Source organism: Haliaeetus albicilla, chromosome 27 (genome assembly GCF_947461875.1).
Source record: "Haliaeetus albicilla chromosome 27, bHalAlb1.1, whole genome shotgun sequence".
NCBI classification, from domain to species: domain Eukaryota; kingdom Metazoa; phylum Chordata; class Aves; order Accipitriformes; family Accipitridae; genus Haliaeetus; species Haliaeetus albicilla.
In genome coordinates this window covers 22,447,934-22,470,826 of record NC_091509.1, presented here as the reverse complement: position 1 = coordinate 22,470,826, position 22,893 = coordinate 22,447,934, and the positions used below count along the sequence as shown (strand labels likewise).

The 22,893-nt window shown below is 41.2% G+C and overlaps 2 protein-coding genes across 8 annotated transcripts in view; one reads left to right on the top strand and one right to left on the bottom strand.

Annotated features, from left to right (window-relative positions):
- The window catches only part of TCERG1 (transcription elongation regulator 1), a 34,521-nt gene extending 12,841 nt beyond the window's left edge, over positions 1 to 21,680 (bottom strand). Inside the window, exons 1-15 of one of the 7 annotated variants that reach the window (XM_069772400.1) lie at positions 21,525 to 21,626; positions 20,908 to 20,999; positions 20,148 to 20,373; positions 16,838 to 16,990; positions 16,368 to 16,635; positions 13,362 to 13,604; positions 9,417 to 9,479; positions 7,918 to 8,118; positions 6,524 to 6,639; positions 5,306 to 5,394; positions 4,123 to 4,283; positions 3,228 to 3,294; positions 2,011 to 2,146; positions 953 to 1,042; positions 77 to 195 (exon numbers count right to left, since the gene is read on the bottom strand). In XM_069772400.1, coding sequence (XP_069628501.1) covers positions 77 to 195; positions 953 to 1,042; positions 2,011 to 2,146; positions 3,228 to 3,294; positions 4,123 to 4,283; positions 5,306 to 5,394; positions 6,524 to 6,639; positions 7,918 to 8,118; positions 9,417 to 9,479; positions 13,362 to 13,604; positions 16,368 to 16,635; positions 16,838 to 16,990; positions 20,148 to 20,372 — 1,931 coding nt within the window. In that variant the 5' untranslated portion in view covers position 20,373; positions 20,908 to 20,999; positions 21,525 to 21,626. Of the gene's footprint in view, positions 1 to 76; positions 196 to 952; positions 1,043 to 2,010; positions 2,147 to 3,227; positions 3,295 to 4,122; positions 4,284 to 5,305; positions 5,395 to 6,523; positions 6,640 to 7,917; positions 8,119 to 9,416; positions 9,480 to 13,361; positions 13,605 to 16,367; positions 16,636 to 16,837; positions 16,991 to 20,147; positions 20,374 to 20,907; positions 21,195 to 21,524 lie in introns of those variants that run through there. The other 6 variants (XM_069772396.1, XM_069772397.1, XM_069772399.1 and 3 more) reach the window with 6 other exon arrangements.
- The window catches only part of LARS1 (leucyl-tRNA synthetase 1), a 349,414-nt gene that overhangs the window by 232,962 nt on the left and 93,559 nt on the right, over positions 1 to 22,893 (top strand). The gene's annotated exons all lie outside the window — the stretch shown is intronic.

Sequence of the window (22,893 nt, the reverse complement as noted above, 5' to 3'; positions counted from 1 at the left end):
TTAATCTACCTAATACCACCCAACATACCTCGTTCTAATAGAGCTTATGCATACAAAAACCAAAAGAAGCTCCTACCTTGGATTAATCTTTGCTTCTTCCATCATTTTCTTGAAATCCTCCTTGGCCTGCATTATTTTGTTTTTCTTCTCCTTGCGCTCTTCTTCTGCTCGGGTTTTCACATACTGATCAAATACCTACAGAAACACCAGTCACCAACATAAAACACAAAAACCTGAAGCCACATAAGCTCTAGGCAAGAGGGAGGAAAAATCCCATTTCCTTCATCCTACTTCCTTTCCTGCCACCACACAACCAACAAAGATGAAGTAGAAAGAAGGGTTAGGGACTCTTTCTATTTGAATATGCAAATTACTCCAATCTGCTGAACATGTAGTATATTGTATCTAAACACGTAATCTGAGACCTGCGAAGAAGTTTCTTACACATTCACATTACATCAACATTTTTCTGGGTCATATGTTTAAGACAGCAGACACTTCCTGTATTCTTGAAGTTTTCATTTCCCTACATCCATTTGAAGAAAAGCTTCTGGAGTGAGAACTTGCTTAACAATAAAAATGCGCTTTAGTTTTTCCCCCAACCACTTTTTTTTTTTTAATAAATAGATAGAGTATTCATTACGCCAATATTTCAAAGAGATACTGATGATTCTCACCATTTCATTCTGGTTTGGGGAGCTCTCTGTATGCATGCAACTTTCACTGTGTTAAAATATTAGATCTTCCAACCACAGGAAAAATAGAAACTATCAACTCACTTCTTTTCTTGTTGGCTTCTTCCATTTCCAGACAAACCCTAATCATAACAAAAATCCCTTGCAACACTGATTAATCTGGAAGGTTAGCAGGAACAAAAATAGCAGACTGAGGATTTAGATAAAGTCTGTAGTAGCTGTGTCTGGATGGGGAGTGAATTTGACTTCTCTTTTACCTGTTTTCTTTCTTTCGGGTTGAGAAGTAAGTAACGAGGATCAAAAACTATCTTGTGTAGCTCTTTCTCCCATGTTGAAAAAGCAGAGACCTTTAATTAAAAAAAGTCAGATTTTAACTAGTGGTTAAGTTTCCTCAAATATAAAGAAGTTGTCCTATAGTTTTCAAGCAAAACTGCACATCTGATGAAAAGAGGGAAACAAACTCATCTTGAAGTTTTCATCACTAATAGATGATGGAAGCTGCCATAGCAAGTTTCAACACTAACTGGCTCTGAAAACTTCTAAATAATAACACATGCTTAATTACTACCACTGTGTGACATTTTAAAAAACAGTAAGTACATCAGAAGAAAGCCTTGAGATTCTATGTTCTCATATCGCATAACTGCTCTATATCTTTTCTAAAGATTATAACAGTTCTGCTACAAGAGATTGATTTAAACATGTTCGAGTGCATCTTAAACAAGCTTTATTAAAACTAACCCATGAAATCCAGTTATTGAAACTAAATGAAAGCTGCATAGGCAGCTGGAACCACTTCAATTTTTTAAAGTTGCTGTATAAATTTACATTCTAATAGTCTAATTTACCTATAAAAACTGATTGGTATCAAGCAGATTTCAAATTTAGTTAACTAAAAGCAAAAAGTCTCCCATTTAAGGATAAGAATGTACAGACTACAATGGAACTTACTGTTTTTCTCATGTAGGAACATTTCCAAAAACATTATGGATGTGTCCAGTTTGTGTGCCCTATTTATTTTCAATAGCAGCTTTCAATTAGGTAATTACTTAACTTGGGGGAAAAAAGTAAAAAAAAAAATTCTGTCTTGATACTGTTTAATTTCAGTTACTTAGTAATCAAAATTTTGCTATAATTATAACATTCTTTGAAATATGGAGTCTTGTACCAAAGGCACTCATTAATCAGAGGAAGGATGAGATTGTTTTCCTTACATAAAGCACCGCAGGTTCTGAATTCGCTAAGAATTGAGACCTCTGCCTGAACCTCCCCTCCCTCTCCCTGCTTCTCACACACACACACAGATTTCTCTGACCCCTCTTTCTAGAAGCATGTCCTTGAACTGTTTCATCCGAGCCTCCAGAGGGACAATGGCTCTCTCTCGAGCAGCTTTAATTTCAGCTTCCATAGCAGCCTCCTTCTCTGAATCAATATCTTTGTTATCATCTTTCCTGAAAAAAATTAAACATACAGTATAACTTGAGAATTAATATGTCAACCCTGTAGTTTAGAAATTGAACTACACCAGGACAGAATGGATATAACCGATTACTTCAGAAGCATAGGCTTACAAATCATGAAAGCTGTTCTTCGAGACCTGGATATGAATGCTTTCATATTGAAAGAGCTCAAGAACCAAGGTATTCTCAATAACTTCAGTGCCAACAAATGACTCCAAGAAGTTAGCACGTTCTGGTTGTATTCAAAGGTCTCACCAGATGTACAACAGTTTTCACATTAACTGCCTTAATTTTCTTATCTCCTGTTCAAGACCATGAGGCCCTGTGAAAAGACTATGGCTAAGGGAGTTAGTTCAAATTGAGAGTACCTTATAATCATTACAACAGAAAACGCTGTAACACAAAAGATACATTCATCCATCAAAGCATTTCTGGAAAAATGCGAGCTGTTTGTTGATTTATGTTTACTAAGTGCAAATGCGCTTCATCCCAAACAAACTCAAAGCCCTAACTGCTAACAACTTTATGATCATGCCTAAGAGTACACCATAACAAAATTGTAAAACTACTTTTAAAGCAGTGCATGTAAGTAACTCGGAGTGATGTATATTGCTTCCAATAGGCAAAACAGATAAAAAGATGTAAATGAAACTCTTAAACTTTTATAATAGAGTGAAAACAGAGTAATCACTAGGAAAATCTAGATGGCTGGATTTTTTGGCAACAAAATCTTGTGCACAGAAATTAACAAGCTAGATAAACAAGCAACAGAAGCAAACTATTTCATATAAAATGCACTCAAAATATTCCTTGGATTCAGCAACTTATACCATTTATTTCCATTTCAAATTATTTCCAAAGGAGATGCGATCTCCTCTACACATGAATTTCAGCTCAGAGAAGTATCGAATACTTGAGCTGCTAGAGTAAAACAGCAGAAAGTTGACGACTCTGTTCACCAATCCTATTAATTACTGTTCTCCTCTGCTGAATACAACAGTATACACACTGCTCAGGTTAAAAACTTCATTTTATCTACACAGACTACTTAGTATTGAAAAAGCAAACTTACTTGCGCTTTTTAATTTTAATAGGCTCATCTTCATTTGCTTCCTCTGTAGATTCATGCTCTTCTCTAACTGTAACAGATTTCAGTAATACTTTAGATTTTATATTTATGAAAAGTTTGTAATCTACAAATGAAGCCTTGTGCAAAAACAGAGGACAATGTGTGCAGCAATAATGTACTCTGACAAAGGAAGACATATGGTTTTCAGCCGCTTTTGGAATAACACTATCAGAATTTGGTGGCAGGACTAATGGACTTGCAGCCAGCTTTGGATTTAAAGTGACAAACACTGACCTCTTATTTCGAGGGGAAAAAAACCTCAGGCTAAACAGTCTAATGAAGCACATTTGCATCTCCTGATTACCTACTTGCACTTTGCTCTCCTCCAACTACCAAGCCCACATGTCATCTCAGGATCATTTACTAGAACTCATGCCAGAAAGAAGTCTTATCTCAGCAGCCTCTTGAATGTTCTCTGCTCTCGGCAGCTCTTTCCAAAACTGTATTCCAGTTGACGTTCTCTAAGTTAAATCCTCTTCTGTGAGAGCCCATTGGTACATTATGATTAATCTTTTCTGGCCCCCAAATTCCTCTTGCTTATAAAACAAACAGAGTCCCTTTTTTTAGTCAGTAAAAACTGTGGGTTTTTTCAGCCTGTTGGCATTTAGAAAAAAAATTAACCTTGTTAGTATCTACTTTCTTCAATAGACTGTTTTTTTCGAAAAGACTATAAATCTGCATTCCCACCAGCATTCTTAAATTCTAAAACTATATACATTTTTCAATATGTCTTTACGTTTCTCTCACTTATTTAAACGTTACTAGCTTTGGAAATCAACACAAAATAAGTGATAAGAAGTCTGAATATAATTTAAGAAGGCAGTAAGATTGCTCTTACTAAGTTTTTTTCCTTCTTCCATTCCTTTTTTGTGAGGAGGTTCTTGAATAATTTTGTCCACATCAGCTCTTCCAATTAGGTCATCTGGTCGGTCCCACATAGAAAGACGAGTGGTAGGGTTATAGAAGAAAACTCGCTCATCGCCAGTCCACACCACACACCTAGAAATTTAATAATCAGACAGGAAATCTTGTATTATCTTTGTGTCTTCATTCATTCTGTGTACCTGTTACCATATTCAAAGACTGAAGCAAGCATTAATGGTCACAGACAGATCCAGGTTATACGTACTGCACAACTACCAAACATTCCTACTGTCCAAATAGGATCCTGAATTATTGCTTTTCTCTGCTAGCAGATTTGAAATGCAATTTGTAAAATACTTTTTATCAGGAGCTGCAGTATACTCAGTTCTTCTCTAAAAAAATGTTTTAGACAGCTGAATCAGATTTTGGGATAAAAAGTACCTCATCTCTTCAATGCCCTATGAAATATGAGAAAAAGCAACCTAATGATCTTGCCAGAATTTTATAAATGGCAGGATGAAAGAACTGCAGAGATCATTTGAAGAGAGACAGTTTTAAATATCAAACATTAATAAAAAAGCATCGATGGCTAAATTGCAAAAATTAAAACCACGTCCCTTTCCCATCACTAAGATTTTTACCGTGGTCATCCGAACACACAAAGATGATTTACACATACTACAGCAAGAGTAACCTCATCATGACATTATACACAGAGGCACCTGATGAGTACCTATGCCAAGTAAAAAACAAAAGGATTGTTTTGGCCAGCAGCTGCACCCATTCACTCCCCAAGGCATAAGGGCAAAAGAAGCCCAAGATTTTTTTTTTTTTGGCCAGTATTTCCTACCAGATCAGAAGGAATCAGTGGCAGATGAAGGGGGCTGGGATATGACAACTATGCTGGTAAGGCACCACATAGGACTGCAGTTAGTGTGTGGTAGAAAGGCTATACACACACCATTGAACATCATGAGTACCGGCACAGCGTGAACAGCATTGCCTGGAGGAATCCAACGTTATCTGAGACAGAATCATACCAAGAACAGGATCTATACACACTATTACTTGTTCTAACTATCTAGCGACCTTTCCTGGCTATGGGAAATCATGTCTCAGTCCCGCAGTAGGAGGCCACAGGGGAAACTGTTACCTACCATGGGGTTCCTGGAATAGGAGTGGTTGCAACTGGCTTGGCCTTCTGAGCTGCTTTTTCTTCTTCAGTCATTTCTTCCTCTTTTGGCTCCTCAAGGAAAAAAAAAGTTAAAGGATTCAAGCAATGACCACTAGCTAATTATTTATTATAAAGTAACTAACTTGTTTTAAAGAAGAAAATGTATTTTGAAACAATGCTAATAAACAGCTCACAATTACACTTCATCCATGCTTAAAACAGAAGCATTGGAATTTCAACAGTAACTGCTACTCAAAACTCAGAAAACCTCTAAGTGTTTACTAACTTTTGACTTCATTGAAACCTTATTTAAATGCCTTCCTAGATCTTCACGAATCCTTGAATCAAGGACTGAATACAGGGGCAAGGGTGTAGTTTCTCACAAAGAAATTTTTATTTATTCTTAAAATTAATTTACTTGAAAATGAGACACGGAGTGTGAAACAGTCAAAAATCTGCAATAACCTTTGTAGCAGAAATAAGCAAACTAGCAACTACCTCAAAAGTGAACAGGGTAGAGTGGTAATAAAAACCAGCAACTGAATTCTGTACTTTTGCCTACTAAGCTACACTGAAGTTTGCAGAAATCAGTATAAAAGCTTTAATTTTTATTCAAACACTTTAGCATCTTAAAGAGCTATGCTTTCTCAGCATGACAAAATGCCTTACAAGAAAAAAGTTAATTTTGTTTACCGCGACGTAAACACTACAGACATTTTCGAGGACAGGTGTTCCTAACAGACTAAACTTATCAGTTACAGCACACGGAGATCGTGTAAGCTTTGTTTCAAAACTGTTCAAAATAAGGAAGTAAAGAAACAGAGAAAAAGCTATTAATTTAAAGATTTCAAACATTCAGGACAAATTTCATTTTTCTGAATACCTTAAAATCAGTGAGAGAACATCATGTCTATGTAATTAGCTAATTTTTTTTTCCATGTTCTTACTAATTTCTTAACTCACGTGCTCTGTATTTTTCTTTTAAGTGTCCTTTTTTCCTTATGTAAAAAAAATAATCAAAAGAAGGAAAAAAAAAAAGCTATGAGCCCAAAAAGGAAGGCTTTCAAAAATCAGCCCAGGAATTTAAGAACTCTAATTACTAACCGTGTCTCCTGTCAATATGCCCGGTCTACAGATGCATCCACACCTGTAGGATGTAGAATTCAAAATGGCGATACCATTTGGTTGCAAGGTCTTTTACCTCCTTTATAAGTTCTTTTATAGGTTCTTCTTTTGGCTCTTCTTCTTCTGTCTCCATTGGTAAAGGCTCCTCTGTAGGTTCTTTAATTGGCTCTTTAATCTTCTCTTCCATTTTTTCTAAATAAAGACAGAATTTTCCTTAGTATTATTAAGAAACCATTATAGAACAACAAATTTATTTTTATCAGTATGATTTTCCAAGCACAACAGCAAAACAAAACTTATTTTTAATGTATTTTCACTGCTTTCTGTCCTCCTTGGGCTTTACAGTGTCTGCTTATAAAGACGTGATTATCTCCTGTACCAAGATGTACTTGGGACTGGAAAACGAAATATTGTAAGGCAGCCTATTATATTAAAAAGCTAACTAAACTGTACCAACAGAAATCGCTGAAATGCCAATAAATGTATCAAACAACAGTTGCAACCAACAGTGCAACACTGAAGATGACTTTCAGATTTGAAATGCTGCTGACAAAAAAAAAAGAGAAAATTCATGCAGCATCATCTGAGGATTGCTCTGCATCCATTTAAAAAATTATAAAATGTATAAGCTTTACTCAGCAAAATTGATATTTGCTGTCTTAGATGTTTTCACCTCAGTAAAAAGAAGACATATTATTTAAAACTGAATTATTAGAAAGATGGGTATTAAACTAACCAACTGTAAGTGTTCTGAATTTGTCTAAACAAAGATTTCTTGTAACTGAAAAATTCAGCAGACAATAAAAGGAAGAACTATTTGGGTCCGACTGGATTTGTTTTCTTAAAAGACTTTATAAACTGAATAAAAGCCACAGGATTTTTGCCCCTTCTTCCTTATTTATGATACAAGAACAATTTCCCTCCAATATAACACCACCCATGGATATAATGTGGATTCAAATAGACACAAGTCACAGAATATGACCAGAATACAACTTAGGGATGTGGACAGGGGGAGGTAATTTATTTTTTCCTCATATTCCAAATCTGTTTATATACTTAGTTTATGAAGATCTGAAATTTAGCATTTCAGTGATCTTCATTCTCTCCTGGTTTACAGTCTTTAGAATAACTGAATTTTCCCCTCACTTTCTATCTTTCTGCAATTGGGATCTTCTCAAACACCTAAGTATGTAAAGTACTTACTTTCTACTGCAGTGGAAACATGCATTTACCCAAGTGTCTACAGAAGCCACTCTAGAACCAAATAACCTTACAGTACAGTGGGAAACAAAGAAACAATAACTTTCAGACTCAAGACCCACCCAAATGGATACTTATAACCAGGATTTAAAAATATTCTTCAGGGAAATAAGGGATTAGAAATATTCTCATTCACGTTTTCCAACACAACTGTTAACGGTCTAAGCAATTTTGCCTAGTATACAGCTGCATTTAAAAAAACCGTACCTTTTTCTTTCAGTTCTTGGGGTTTTTCCCATGTTGACTCCAAAGTCCTATTGTTATAATAGTAAGTCTTTCCATCTGCTGTTTTGTACTCTGTCCACTCAGAGACTGCTGTTGCTCCAGCCAACGTAGCAGGTGAAGCAGCAATAGCAACCTGAGGATGGATCATAGGTACAATGGGAGGGGCCATGCCTGGCAAGACACCTGTATAAAGAAGAAAAAAAAGAAAAAAGGAAAAAGGAAAAAGGAAAGAAAACAGTAAGTGACAATGAAGTACCTAAGAACCAAAACCTAGCACTTCACTGTTTACAGTAAAACTTAAGTTACAAATAATCAACCTATATAAATACGGTTTTCAAAATTAAATTGAAAAGCAATGCATTGTTACTCAATTTCCTTCCTGTGTTTTACAATCAGTAATGCCCATATTACCAGGCAAATTAGATAGCTTTTTGTTCTGAGTAATGTGTAATTCTGCACAGCACAAAGCTTGTTAGTTTTTAGACATTTGCTTTAACACTTCAAAATTAAGTGCTCTATCAAAAAAGTCTTTATTAGATCTCTATAGCAAATAATTTTTTTTTTAAATCTACTCCACTGTTTAATTATGCTGTCATTTTAAGAGATATTCCTATTGCTCTTGAAAAAAGACAACAGTGGCTTGAATTTGAGCCATATAATATGAAGCAGAACTCTGATAGTCTTAAATCCTGACTTAAAGTTAACATTAATTCAGAGCCTTGGATAAAAACTTGTGAGAAATAATTTCAGATTGTGCAATGGTTTTGTTTAATACTGCAGATCGATCGGAAAAAACATTTTATTCACATCCTAAAGAAAAATGGCAAGTAAATAGCCAAAGATAAGCCAGAATGCTACATTTTCCTATTATTTCTCTACTCATCCCAACAAAATGGATATACTGAACATATTTTGAATGACAAGTTCTAGAAAAACAAATTGAATAGGACTAAAACTACAAGATCATAATTTTGAGCCTTTAATGTTTATATGAAAAAGTCTATAATTTTAAATAGTGGAAAAGCACACATTACACATTGCCATAAAGTATTCTCAGTAAGCAACTTTTCTTAAATCCACAATTTGAAAAATGAAAATTTATACTAAGACGCACATACACGCACACCAACATGCGAGCACAATCATGTCACTATACATGTGGAAGTAGGAAAAACGAAAATCCACACACAAGAAACTAATAACTAAGAAGTATGGGCATGAAGAGATTCACAGTTATTACAGAACTCAATGATTACAGAAAACTGTACCGGATTATTTGCATAAGATAAGCTAACACTAACAGTTATTTGGGAAAGTTATCTCCTGGCCAGATACGATATTTGCATTTATACTGGTTTTGAAAATAAAGTATATATATTCATTCAATTGGGGAAGCAAATAAATAAATAAAGGATAAACAACAACATTCACTACCATGCCAACTTACAGACAAAACGAACTAAGATGGTTTTGAAAATTACCGGTCTTGGTGGTAGCGACTGTCTTTACATACGGGCAGCTGACTATTTGCATCATTGCTACACCTGTAAAATGGATAAGCAAGCATGTTGGAAAGCTGCCATTGTATGTCAGCTACCACTGGGAGTCTGGATGCTACAGATTTCCTGCTACAATTTGGAATGTCATTTTCAGCTGGCAAAGAGAAAGCCTCCCAGCAAGAAAATGTGAATTATTTTTGCTCCAACATTTTATGCCAGATCAAATATAAAACTAATTTTATGCTGCAGCAACAGTTTCTGCCTACATTAAACCAGCTGTTTAGCAAATAACTGGGATATCATTAAAAAGAAAAAAGTTATTTCAGTGAAGACTCAGGGGTTTAAGTTCATTCAAGGGGGAACGCTGCTCTCCTTGTAGGGCATTACCATGGGAAAATACTCTACTAAAGGTGCTGTTTTCCACTGACAGCCTCTGCTCAGACAGATCCATCAGGGGAGCAGCAACGAAGTGAAACTAACAGTCTTTGCTATTTTCAGTCTGCTGCTGCATTTAGAAGGCAGTGGTAAGAGCAGAGGCACAGATTTAAACTAGTCAGACTAGCAAGGTGTGGGAGGGTGAAAGCCAAGTTCAACCCAGAGGGAAAGCTCAGGTTATGAGGGTCATTACAGAAAGGCTGGAGGTGGAAGAAGGGGGGTGGGAGAAATAAAAGCAATGAAGCTGCAAACAGAGGTACACAAAGCTGCACTAGGTCAGTGGCAGCGAACATTTTCTTTATTTTTCATTATCAAGAATGTCACGAGCTGAAAAATGCTCTAAAAGCAGCATAACTAGCCCTCAAAAAGGTAGCATCATGCACTGTTCTGCCCTCCAGCTCATTAAGAAATGACATAGAAAGGCCACAAAAAGGAAAACATCTCATCCTCTTCAATTAGACACAAAATTCAGTAGGATATTAGTCAGGGGTAAGGGGAACACATTTCAAAAAACCTTCATTTTAGGGTGCGGAAGGAAACTGTAGAAGTTCTCTCTACGTTGGTCCAGTCTGGACACTCAGAAACTGAAATACTGCAGAAACTTCCCCTTAAATGGTTTGAATTCCATCATCTGAGGTTGGAAATTCTCCCAGCGCGAAGTGAAATTAAACCCCTGTGTTTATAACCAAAGTAATTTCTGGTTTTCTTCATTAGAGATCTCGTATGGAAAGCATACAAAAATACGGCCAATTTATTTTAAAAAAATTTTGTGAGAAGACAGAATTGTAATGTTCTTTAACAATAATTTCAATGAAAGAATCCAAAACTAGTTTTATTAAAAAAAAGTATGAATTGAGACACAAAAAACATTGACTCAAACAGCACTGAATGAAGTGTTTGTCTAAATTTTTTGGAGGGGGGATTCATGTTATGTACTTGAAAATGAATCTGAAAATTCGTTTTGTTAAGGAAGTTACAGCATGTCTTAAAACTGGGTCAGTATAAATAATGCCATCTGCGGGATCACTGAAATTAGAGACACTGCAGCGCAGATAAGACTTCGCAAATACCCAAGCTGTTTCCTCTGCCAAGTTCATTCTCAAACATACAACTAAGTTTTAATATATGAATTAAGAGAAAGCAGACTTACTTTTTAAGATCTGAGATTACGAGATATCACTAATCAACTCTTCCATTGTTCCGTCTTACTACAGTATAATACAGAGATTAACTTTGCCGTCACTTGACAACGGTATTGTTCAGCTCTGCCTCTGTAACTTGAAAGCAATCTGGCTGATATTATACCTAGTGCTGAAAGCCCCAAACATCTACACGTTAAAACTTTGTCAGCCTTTTTGACTTCACCTTATACTGCCATGAAGTAATTTTGACTTCTCTTTTGTTTCTTGTTACTGTAAAATATTTTAAAGGTTTCCTTTTCTTTTAGAGTGTTTATAAACCATTGCAACAAACTCAAGTCAGAATTAGCTGAAAAAAGTAGACTGATTTTATTCTGTAATCAAGCAAAATGACAAATTAGACTCATTAGTGGAAGCACGCACTTCACTGCTAGGTATCCTTCCTATGTATTATGGGTTCCACCCAAAAGGCTCATCTCACTGTGGGAACAGAAGAGGCCAGATCTAAGACTTGCTACAAGGAAAGTTCTGAAAAAAAGACTTTTCAAAAATGAGTTTAAGAAGGAGAAGATTGATGTTCTTGCTCTGTCTTTCATTCTGTATTCACTACTCACAAAACTTTTTGACTGAGAGCTTACAAAAAAACCCAACCTAAGCACAGACCCCAGTGTATCCATTTTCACTGGCACTCTTCTCTACTGCCTTGACCATCCACATTTTACCTGACAGTTCACACTTGAAAAGATGATCATATCCTTCAAAGGTATGTAAGGACCCTTCACTCTATGCTGATCCCTTGCTGGCAATGTCAGAAACTGCAGTTAAGAACATTCAGCTGACCACCTTTAAGGCTTAACCCTTTTTATTGCTCTTCTAAACCTCACAGATTTACAGACATCAGAATTCTCCCTCTATCCTTTATCCATTTTTTGTTCAGCCTTGAACATCATGTTCAGATTAGTATTTGTTTCCCGTCTTAAAACGAGTACTACACTGTAATTTCCTTTTCAAGCAAACTGCAGATTAAAGTAGCTTCGCCCAGTTATTTTAGAAGACTATCCTAAAAGCAGAGGCAACTAAAAGTTGGTCCTCTCTTCTAGTTAGCAAAACTAATACCCATTTTAACTACTTTGATGCTTATATCCTTTATCAAAGAAGTGTTCTAAAGGATTATTTTTCATCCAACCTATTTGATGGAAGGTAAAGGCCTCCCTTCATATGTACTGGATCGATGTATTAAAATGACAGCAGGAAAGAAGTCACCTCATTCAGCTTGTACAAAGAGTCAAAAACATGAGGATGCTGCTCAGAGCCACTGCTTTGTAATTCTGAATCAGAAACTAACTTGTATCCAATACAACTGCAGTCTCAAACCTTCCTTTGCAGCAGAAAATCATCAGCTCTTGGTATATACTTAGTGCTACCGTACACTGAAAAAACCCATTAATTACTTTTGTACTAGAACAGGAACTCAGTTGTATCCATGCAAACTGAAACATGGCATTTAAGCAATGACTGGCTTTAGCAATCTCTTAGGAGGACCTCTGCACCAATTAAACAGCAGTCGAGTCCAAAATTTTGCCAGCCTAAAATTACTTCCTTAAGTATCTAAATATTTTATGAAAACTTAAGAAAATATTATTTACCCAGGAACCAGTATGCTGCCATCTAAGATTTCCTCTCAATGGTCTTTACATCTAAAGCCTATGAATAATACCCTAGCATCTTGAATGCCTTCATTATGTTTAAACCTCAACAGTTTGCGTATGCATTCAGCATCATACTTGATAGCTGCAAACCAAAAGAACTGGAAATGCCTAGCATCATTCAGGGGCAATGCATTTGAAGGGTAATTTCTCCTGCGCATAAATTCATTCTTTTTGTTTAATTTCTTTGGGCTATAATCCAAATCCTAATAAATATTTATGCACAAAACTTAAAGTTTAAATCAAGCAAGTAGCAAAAATTACAGCAACATGGCAATTAGTAAAATATAGTGCTACAATATTCTCAGTCACATAGGGATTCTGCCCAGAAACTTTTTTTTTTAAACAGGATGACAAAATAGACATGTGCCATGAGATTAAGAAGTGTTATATTTTCCTATCATCCAAAAGAAAAAGGTTTACACGTTTAAATGCAGCTGTTTTCTAATATGTGTATCAAAGAACTAGAAGTCAAAAAATTTCATGTTCTTTGTTAATTATAGTCTGTCTGCTAACCCTGAATTCTTTCAAAAATACTCTGAGTGGAGAGGATTCAGGCAAGTTCCGTACACAGTGGACACATGAGTGCAAACAAATTGACAACATGGACATGTAGCGGACAAGACAATTACAGTTCGCCAATTTACCTGGAAGTGGAATAGGCATGCCAGGAAGGGGGACACGAAATGGAGGTACCATTACTGGTGGAAAAGCAGGAATTGCTGCAGTTGGTTGAGGTACTGCATGAGGAACTGCAGGAGGCAATGTCTGTGGGACTGGCTGGGGTACAGTCTGCACAGGTGTAGCAGAAGGAGCAGAGGTTGAAACACTGACTGATGGTGTGGCAACTGAAACACCCGAACTCGGGGTCTGGTCTTGTGTGGTAGGTGCTGATAAAAAAACACAAAGAACACCTTGTATCTTAGACACTACAATATATTTGCTGCAAACATACTGGCTCTCTGTTTCCCAACAGACTTCATATAAGCAGATATGCTTAGATATCATCAGCAGGAAGACACTCTTGGACAAAAAACCCTTTGCCTTCTCTGTAACATTAAATATTCACAAAGAAAGTCAATTTCAAATTTTACTTTGTCCCATTATTTACACCTAACAAGTCTCTATAGCAGTAGCAAGGGTGTATCAAAGGACAAACACAGCCTGAAATGAAATTCTACTCTGTATCCCTGTTCAGAAAAACAGAAAGGGAACATTACAGAGAGTTTCAAATGGAAAAAGGTTGTTCTTATGTTAAATAAACACAGGCTCTGCTTTTTAACAATAATGGCAGCAACACGTGCATGACAACAGTCTGTCTAAAAACTATGCTTGTTAAGCTGTGATCCAAGAATGCAAAAATGTCAATAAAAAAAGTGTAAATAAGCAAGGAAAAGGAAAGTACTTTTGCTCAGAAGCTGCAAGAATTTTCTTGGTCTTCAGTGCCTCCCAGTGGGAAAATACACCACTGGTGGTCAATTCTGTAATCCTTGCAGCATCACTGAAATCAGCACTTAACCGAGAATAAATAGTGCTACCTATCAAAGCACTGGCAAACAGGAACTAGAGACGTGACTGATTAAAATCATTAGCCAGCCTTGCAAATTTACACTGTAAGATTTGGTGGAAGGCAGGAGGAATTGTTGTAAAAATGAGCTAAGGAAAAAAAAAAGGAAACCACACCAACTTATGCACATATTATATATGGGCATACTGTGCATTTTCTTCAGTATTTCATGACTACCAGAATCATTCCTAATAACGTACCAGTATTAGCATATTTAAATAAAGGTTTTTGATCTGTTGTTAAGTGTTTCAGAAAGGGTGAAAGTCCTTAGCACTGCCTAAAATTTAGGGAAACAGAGCAGACAGTCAGTATGTGATTTGTTTTAAGGCCTAAGTCAAATCAGTACCAGACGAGAATGAAGCTCAGCCAGAAGTCCCAGGTTGTTTTACAGGCCAAGTCTGAGAGTTATAAAATTATTTGAAATGATAGACTTTTATCACCTAGGCACAGACACCAACAGTAACAGTTCTTGAAAGCAAAGACAAAGTTTAGCAGGTAGAACAGGTAGAAGTGGAACAGATTTTCAGCGTTCAGTATCAGGAAATTTTGCTTCAGAGAGGGTGCATAAAGTGCTATTCCAAAAGCAGGATCAGTTCTCAAAAGCCTGGCATTAGGCCAGAAGCTAACATTCACCTCCTACCTCATTCTTGTTACTCAGCAAAATGGTTCGAGTAGACCATATTTCAACAAAGCAGCTGAACACAGTACTAAGTTACCTTTCAAATTAAATAAAAAGCACTAAAATGCTTTGAGCAATACAAATTATTTGCTACTCCAGTGATCTGTCCTCTCCTCAGTGTTAACTGAAAGCATAATTTGAGTGCTACCTAAATTTGACTCCCTTTCATGCACAGATCTGTAAAGTTTGGGTTAAATGGTGAGTTAAGCTTGACTTGCCTCACCTGGTACAGGAAAAAGATGAAGTAATTCCAGAGAATGCAACTATACACTACCACTGGAGTTAGAACAATTCAGCAATTGCTCATCTTCTGGATACTCTTTGGCCTAACTCAGTGCACACATTTTTGCCAGCGCAGCTACAATGATCAAGACTGTCGAACAATAGGATTCCTGATCAGCATAAATGTTCTGCTTTCAGTAGCCCTGCATGTAGACAGTAACACTAACCAAACTGTTCCTTAACAAGCTGTACCTTGCTTTGTTCATGCTAGGTGATCTTACTCACGCTTGCTGTTGACACACTCATGTGCAAACAGATCTGTTGTACACAATATACATTTCTAGATGCTCTGCACCTAGAGGCACTTTGTTAGCATATATATGCGTCAAAGAAGAGTATAAATCGTACCGTTTATATTATATGCAGATACTATGTATAAACATGCATTATGTGCATGCTGCATAAATTCAGCCCCCTTTCCTCCTGAGGTTCCCTCCGCTGAAAAACCCTCAAAAGCAAAGGCTCAGCCCCTGTAAACAGCAGTAATCTTCAGACTATTATTCGAAGGTCATGAGTGGACAATAACGGCTCTAAGGACTTCCTTTTTCCTCTCTTGTGCAACTCTAGCGAGGCTTAGTCAGAAGAATAATGCTAATAAAAGTAATACACCAGAAGCAGCTCTGTTCTGCAATCAACCGAATCTCAGCAGCCCAGGAGCAGCACTCAAAGTTCCAGCCTCTTAAAGCAACAGGTGCCATTTTGGAAACAAAGAGGCAATTGCTACAACTATAATTCCTACCTCAGATTAACTTTTCTTGTGAAACACTTTAAAAAACAATTTAGCATTATCTACAGTCAAAAGGAAATGGATGCATAATAGCTTTGAGATGATGTGATAACAGCAGAAGAAAAATATACAAAGACCTAAAGAAAAAGGGTTGCATGCTGATCTAGTATTACTCTCCTGAAGTAACTCTTTCAGATTGGGGTGGGAGGAGGGGCAAAAAAAAGGTTTGCATGCAAGGTTCTTCTGGATTAAGTGCTGTACTATAAACTCACGCTCCACTTTACGTTGAAACAACTTCCTCCTGGATACCAAGTTTTTGCTGCAGCAATTCCCCAAAGCAGCATCCCCACCACCTGCTCCCCACCATCGCAAAGCTTGAGAAACCCTCAGTTACTCACTGGAAATCGTCTGTGAAACTGAAGTGGCTGTGGTTGTGGTAGAGGTTGTGGAGGACTGAGTACTCGAGGACGTGGATGGAGACGCTGCAGATGCAGGACTACTGGTGGTCGGTGTGGAGGCACCTACTGCTTGTGCCTGGGCCTGGGCTTGCACCTGGGCCTGGGCTTGCGCAGCCAGCATCGGCGTCAACTCCGACTGCTGAATAACTTTGACCCCATCTGGCTTAGTCCATGCTGACTCACGTGTACGCGCATTATAGAAATAGACCTACAATTTAAGAATGTCGCCATCAAACAACTGCTTATCTGGAGGAGGAGCATTTATAAATGGTCCAGTTCCTCATGTTTTAAAAATAGTAAGAGGATAGACAAGAGCGTAGGATTTTACTGCAGTGCCAGACTGTGTATGACAACATGCTCACAATAGCAGAAAACACCCATTACTTCGTTGTTTCTGGTAACCATCTTACCTTGCCATCTGGAGTTTTGTTTTCTACCCATATCTCTTCAGCTGGGGGCATTGCTGGTGTTCCAGGGGCAGTGACAGGCGGCATTCCTGGAGGGAACATCATACCAGGAGGTGGTGGCATGCTACCCATGGGAGGAGGCATAAATGGTGGTCTCTAAAGGCATATAACGACAATAATGAAGGTAATAATAATAATAATAATAATAATACTACAATTTTCAAGCAGAGTTTTCCTTTATTAGAGCACCAACAGACAGCACAACTATAGTAAGGTTAACTCTACCAGTCTGGAGAGCTTCTTCAACAATCTAATACTACCAGCTCAGAGAATGCACTTCCTGACAAGCCACCACCTATGGCGGAACAGCTGCAATAAACATTTCACTTCTGAGATGCTAACATCATCTGATGTAGAGCATCAGAAAAAAGTGGCATGAAAAGAAGTGAGGTGAAAGAAAACTCCTCTCCTGAAAAGAAGAAAATATCCCAATGCACGAAAGAGAAAGAATGGAAGAACTGTTCCTGAATAACTGCCACTCAGACATCCCCAGCTGTAAATCAAATACACCACTAAACAGTTACACAATGACCCTCCCAGTGAACAAATATTAAAAAAAAATTTACAAGCAAGCATCCAATTTATTAGCATAGCAGAGCAGCAGATTTCATTACAATCCATTATAGTTCTTGATTTCCCATTAACTAAAATTCTAACTAGTGCTAATTTAAAAAGAAAAAAAAAAATCAAATTGCATTTTCATTATTGCATCATCATAAGAAACCCAGAACTGCCCTGCACACAACTGTTAATTGAAAGCCTGAACACCCGCTTTCTAATTCAAAGTGCATTAAATTCTTCTATTCTACTTGTTTATTTGGACCGTTCTGAAATTTCCTGGGCATAACAAGTATAGTGAATACTTCCCTATAAAAAAAGGCAGTCGACAAAATCCACCAAGTTCTTTAACTTATTCTGCATATACCTACAACTGACCTAATAATCTCCATCACTCCAGTTCTAATTGTACTTGTGATTCAAAAGATTTCCACTTCACAAAGGCAATACCAAGACACCTCACTGGCAAAAACCTTCGAGCTCTGCACTCGTAACTGAGAGGCCCGAGGCTGAAACGCGTACATGCAGCAAGACTAGGGCTCTGCTGAAGCTAGTATGTGTGCAGGAAATCCAGTGTCACAGGAACTGGGTAGCTTGGCGTGACATGCCACAAACGTGCACCCTGAGCTGCACCTGTGCACTGAGAATTGGAGTCCTACCCTTGGCCGTTTTCAGCGTGTACCATGTCCTTAGTTTCTGTCTGCATTTGGCTTCTTCTAGAAGTTGCCCTGAGATCAAAATTTCTTCTGTAAGAGTGATATTTTAAACTGCTTTTTAAATTCATGTACCAACTCTGATTTTTGTTAAATACTATTATAAAGTCAGTCAAGAGTATGTGGACGGAATTCAAAACAAACAAAAAAGCCATTAAGGTAACTACACCCTTTCTTTCCTTCCTTATTTCTTCTCCACAGCTCCTCCATCTGGCCACAAGATGATCTTTCTCTTTACTGCTCTACAATCTGTAAAAAGAATCCAGTAGGGCTCACTTTTTGTCTGCTGTTGCTGCTTTCCCCATAAAACAGGGTTAGACCGTTACAGGGCAGTCCTGGGAGCAAGGAAGTGACGCCAGCTATACAGCCAGGGGATCCACAACGCCTTTCTGCTCCACTTGAAGCACACTCTCTCCTCTGTTTCTACCACAGGACCTTTCAACATTGTGTCTCCCCTTGCACCAGAAGCAGGGTGAGAAGCTAAAACCCAAACATTTGGTGCAAAGCAGAGCACAGTGCTGACATGGCATGAAAAATTTAGACATGCTTGGTGCATGGATTCCATGTATGGTAATGAGTTGTAGAAGACATGCTTCCTGCATGGCATGATAAAACAGCTATGATGTAACAGCTGAGAGCTGAAGCACATTCAGAATATAAATCAAACACATCAATCAAGGAGACAGCAGCAGCTAGGCTTCGGGCTTCAAATTAACTCTGGCTGATTCTTGAAACTGCAGGAAGGAAGCAAGGTCCTGTTATCCCCACTGCATGTTCTCTTCCCATCTTGCCCACATCCCTACATTTTAAAATAAATTTCATAGCACCAAAGTTTTCACTTTTCTATTACAAATAGGGGATTTAAACCATTATTTATAAACCACATAGTACTATTCACCTCCTTATAGGCCCACCTGCGGTCCCACATAGTAATTACACTGCCCTAACAGCACTGTACTCCTACAGTGCTATTAAAACAATACATTCCTTATTCACAAAGGTGTTGTACCTTTCAGACTGTCCAAGTCTCTGAAAGGTAGGCAAAAGAACTTAAACATACATCACTATGACATACAGATAGAAATCTACCTTACTTGAGCCCAACTGGGTCATACTACCCCTGTAGGTGCTAATAATGCTGCAAGTCTTTAAAAAAACAAAACAAAACACAAAACCCCCAAACAAACACCCCCCAACAACAACAACAATAAACGTAAGGTAAAGAGCATTCTCCCTCTGCCAAGAGTAAACTTTTGTCAGTACAAGGGCCACCTGCAGCTGCTCCAGCCAAACAATGAGCCTACTCCTAGTTTTTTTTCCAAATGTTAAATTTTTCTTTGTCAGTGTGCTGACAATTTCTGGTGCATTACTAATGATGCACCCTCCTGAACACAGCGCTAAAGCAAAACATACCTGATTGCTGATTATATACGTACTTCTCAAAATTGCTACCTGCCCACCTAGCCAATCCCTTGGTGTTCAGTAATAATAAACTACCAGAGTGATGGCAGGTGTGGCTCATGCTGGAATCCATACAGAATTCAGCTGCACCTTCTCTCTCAGTCTTTGTGTGCATCCATCATTACCCCACTAAGTGAATACAGGCAGAATCAGGATAACCCTAGAAGACTGATGTATACTTCACATGCCTGCTTTGAGGCATTCAGAAACTGGAGCACAGCCGAGTCCTGCATTCTGCATGGCCACAGGGCACCAACATGAAGTCAGGTTTTAGTAAAGACTCTGTTGGCAAGCGTATCCTAACTGCATAATTGATTAATTTAGAATTGCCTCAAGGAGCTAAACAGAAGTTGCGTTTACATACCACAGGTATGCATTAGGTTTTATAATGCCATGCACGAGCCTGCTGTTCTTTTCATTCATTTTAATGTCTCTCCTCTTATTATTTCCACACATGAAAACAAACAAGAAAAATCCATAAATCCCAACTCAGCAAACCAAGAGAATCCCCCGTTCTTTACCTGTAAATGTGGAGGTCCCATTGGTGGAGGAATCCCTCCCGGAGGTGGCATCGGAGGCATGTTTGGATCAAATGGAGGACGTCCAAAAGGAGGGCGAGGTGGTGGAGGAGGACCTCGCATCATACCAAAAGGTGGAGGTGGTCGCATGAGAGGCGGTGGGCCTCTCATGACTGCGTTTGGTGGGGGAGCTGGACCGCGAAATCTCAGTGCTTGCTGCTGAGCCATTCTGTGGATAAGGCCAAAGGGAAAGTTTATTTTTGCTTCCTGCTAAGCTGTAGGAAAATCAATTCTTAGAACAAACAGGGAAGAACCCTAACAGAAATCAAAAGGGTGTGGAAAAAATGCCAAGTTCAAATAATCAAAGTGTGCAACTACTTCCAATAGTTTCTTCCCCTTTGCAATTCAAGTTTATTAGCCCTCAATTGTTAATTTTTACTCACAGAAACAAATAACCTAGAGCTGGCATTAGAGTAGGCAGGCATCGCAGGAGCACACCCTGATCTGCCAAAGCTCCTTCAACACGACCTGCAACTCTGAGTCCTGTCTGCACGTACATCCTTGACTTCTCAAGCAACGGCTGTCCGTCGCGCCGAGGGTTTTAAGTACTCTGTAGCACCAGTGTCTGCCAGGACTATCTACATCCTTCGCATTTGTGACCTATGGCAGGACGTGAACCCTGACCATCGCACTAAGCCCGCTGTGCCACCCAACCCGCTACACCGGGAGCTTTGTAACCATATATATAGAAAAAAACGTTCACCTTTGGAACCAACAAACGCTCTTCTGCTGCTCTCAGGAAAACAATTTTGCCCACCATTTACTGCCAGTGCAATACCAATGTTGGCATGATGACTCAAAATCGGAAAAAACAGAGGTTATGAGAAGATGAAGGGCAACAGACGCGCGGCTCAGCGCCCAGACCACAGGGCAGCCCCTGCTCCTGCCGACCTGCACTGCCAGCGGGGCGGAGAGCGCCGGGGCCGACGACGGCAAGGGGGACCCCGCCGGGCGCCCCGACCGACCGCTGCCACCACCGCGCCCCTGCAGCCCAGCTCCGCGCCCGGGAGCGGAGCCTCGGCGGGCGGCCCCGGCCCAGCCCGGCCCGGCGCCGGCCGCACGCGGGGACAGAAAATGGAGGCGGCGAAGGCAGCTCCCGCCGGGCCGCCCGCCCCGGCCCCGGCCCCGGCCCCGCCCTGGCCCCGCCCCGCCCGGTCCCCGGCCCCGGCCCCGGCCCCGCTCCCCCGCCGCCGCTGGCGGCCGAACCCGCCGGGCGCAGGCCGGGCCCGCGGGCGGCGCTGCGGGAAGGCCGCGGCGGGCGGGCCGGGCCGGGCCAGGCCGCGGCCCCCGGCAGAGCCCGCGCCCGCCGCCGCGCGGTACCTGAGCTCGCTGCCGTACCGCTCCGCCGCCGCCTCCCCCTCGCCGCCGCCGCCGCCGCCGCCGGCCCCCGCACCGCCGCCGCCGCCGCCCCGCTCCGCCATCGCCGCCTCGCAGCGCCGCCGAGCCCAGCCGCTGCCGCCCCGGCCAGGCCCCGCCGCGTCCCATTGGCCGCCCCCCACGCCCGTCAGCGCTCGCGGGGGGCGGGCGCGCCCCGCGATTGGCCGCCGCGCCCGCCGACTTTGAATGGGGGAAGCCAGGCGCGCCGGGATTGGCTGCGCGCGGGCGTCCCGCGCCGCTTGCGGCACGGGTCACGTGGGGCGTGACCCGGGGAGGGAACCGGAACTGACCTCACGTAAGACGGAAGAGGCCGTAGAAAAAAAAAAAAAAGACGGCTGCTACATCCAATCAGCGGGCGGAACCCCGTCCACCAATCACAGGCTGGGGCGCTCCCATCCAGAAAAGCCCTGACGTCACGAGGGCGGAGCTCCAGCAGCAGCCAATGGCGGGGCACAGGGGTGGGGCAGCTTCCCTGTGAAACAAAATTACCGGGCAGCAGCCAATGAGCGGGCGGTGCTGGGGTCGGGAGGGCGGGGGGAAAGGCCGGCCAATGGGAAGCTGTCGCGGGCCTTGCCCCAGCGCCGTGCGGCCGCTGGGGGGCGCGGTCTGCCGGGCGCGGCGCGGGGCCCTCGCGGGCTGCCCTGGCCCCCGGTAGCCCCGGCCCGGGCTCATACGGGCGGGCCTCCGCCCCGCAGTCCCCGCTGGACGCAACTGCTGGCAAAGGTCCTGATGCAAGGCGCGGCTGCGCTGGCAGAAGCTCCTTGTAGAGGCAGTTAGACCAGCAGAGCCTCGGTTGGGCGAGGGCAGCTTATTTCTCCCGCCGGAGTTCGGTTTACCGTCAGGGCCCGCGGCAGCACGTGTAGCGAAAAGCCCACCGGCCTGTGCGGAGCCGGGGGAAGGCAGCGGGGTCTGCCGGAGGCCGATAGACCATGCCTGGGGGCCCTGCTGTGGGCCCAGAGCCTCCCGGAAAACCCACACCTCCACGGAGTGCTGCCCGGGGCGGCGAGACCCCAGCCTGGGGACGGCTGGCCTGGGCCACCGGCAGCCGGCCGAGGGGGCTGAGACGCAGGTTGTGGCAACCCAAGCCATGGGCAAATGCCGGGGGAACGTGGCTGCGGAGGGCGAAGGGCTGCGGTGCCCGCGGGCGGGCTGGGATGGAGCAAGAGAGGCGTGAAGTGCGTGGCTAGTCCCTGCTGCAGCGGAGCCCTGTGGGCTGGGAAACAGGGGAGTTCATGCTGCACCGTGGTTACCACGGGACTCCAGTGGGTTCCCGCTGGGATGGGGAGATGGGGAGCCCCACGGGGGTGGGAGA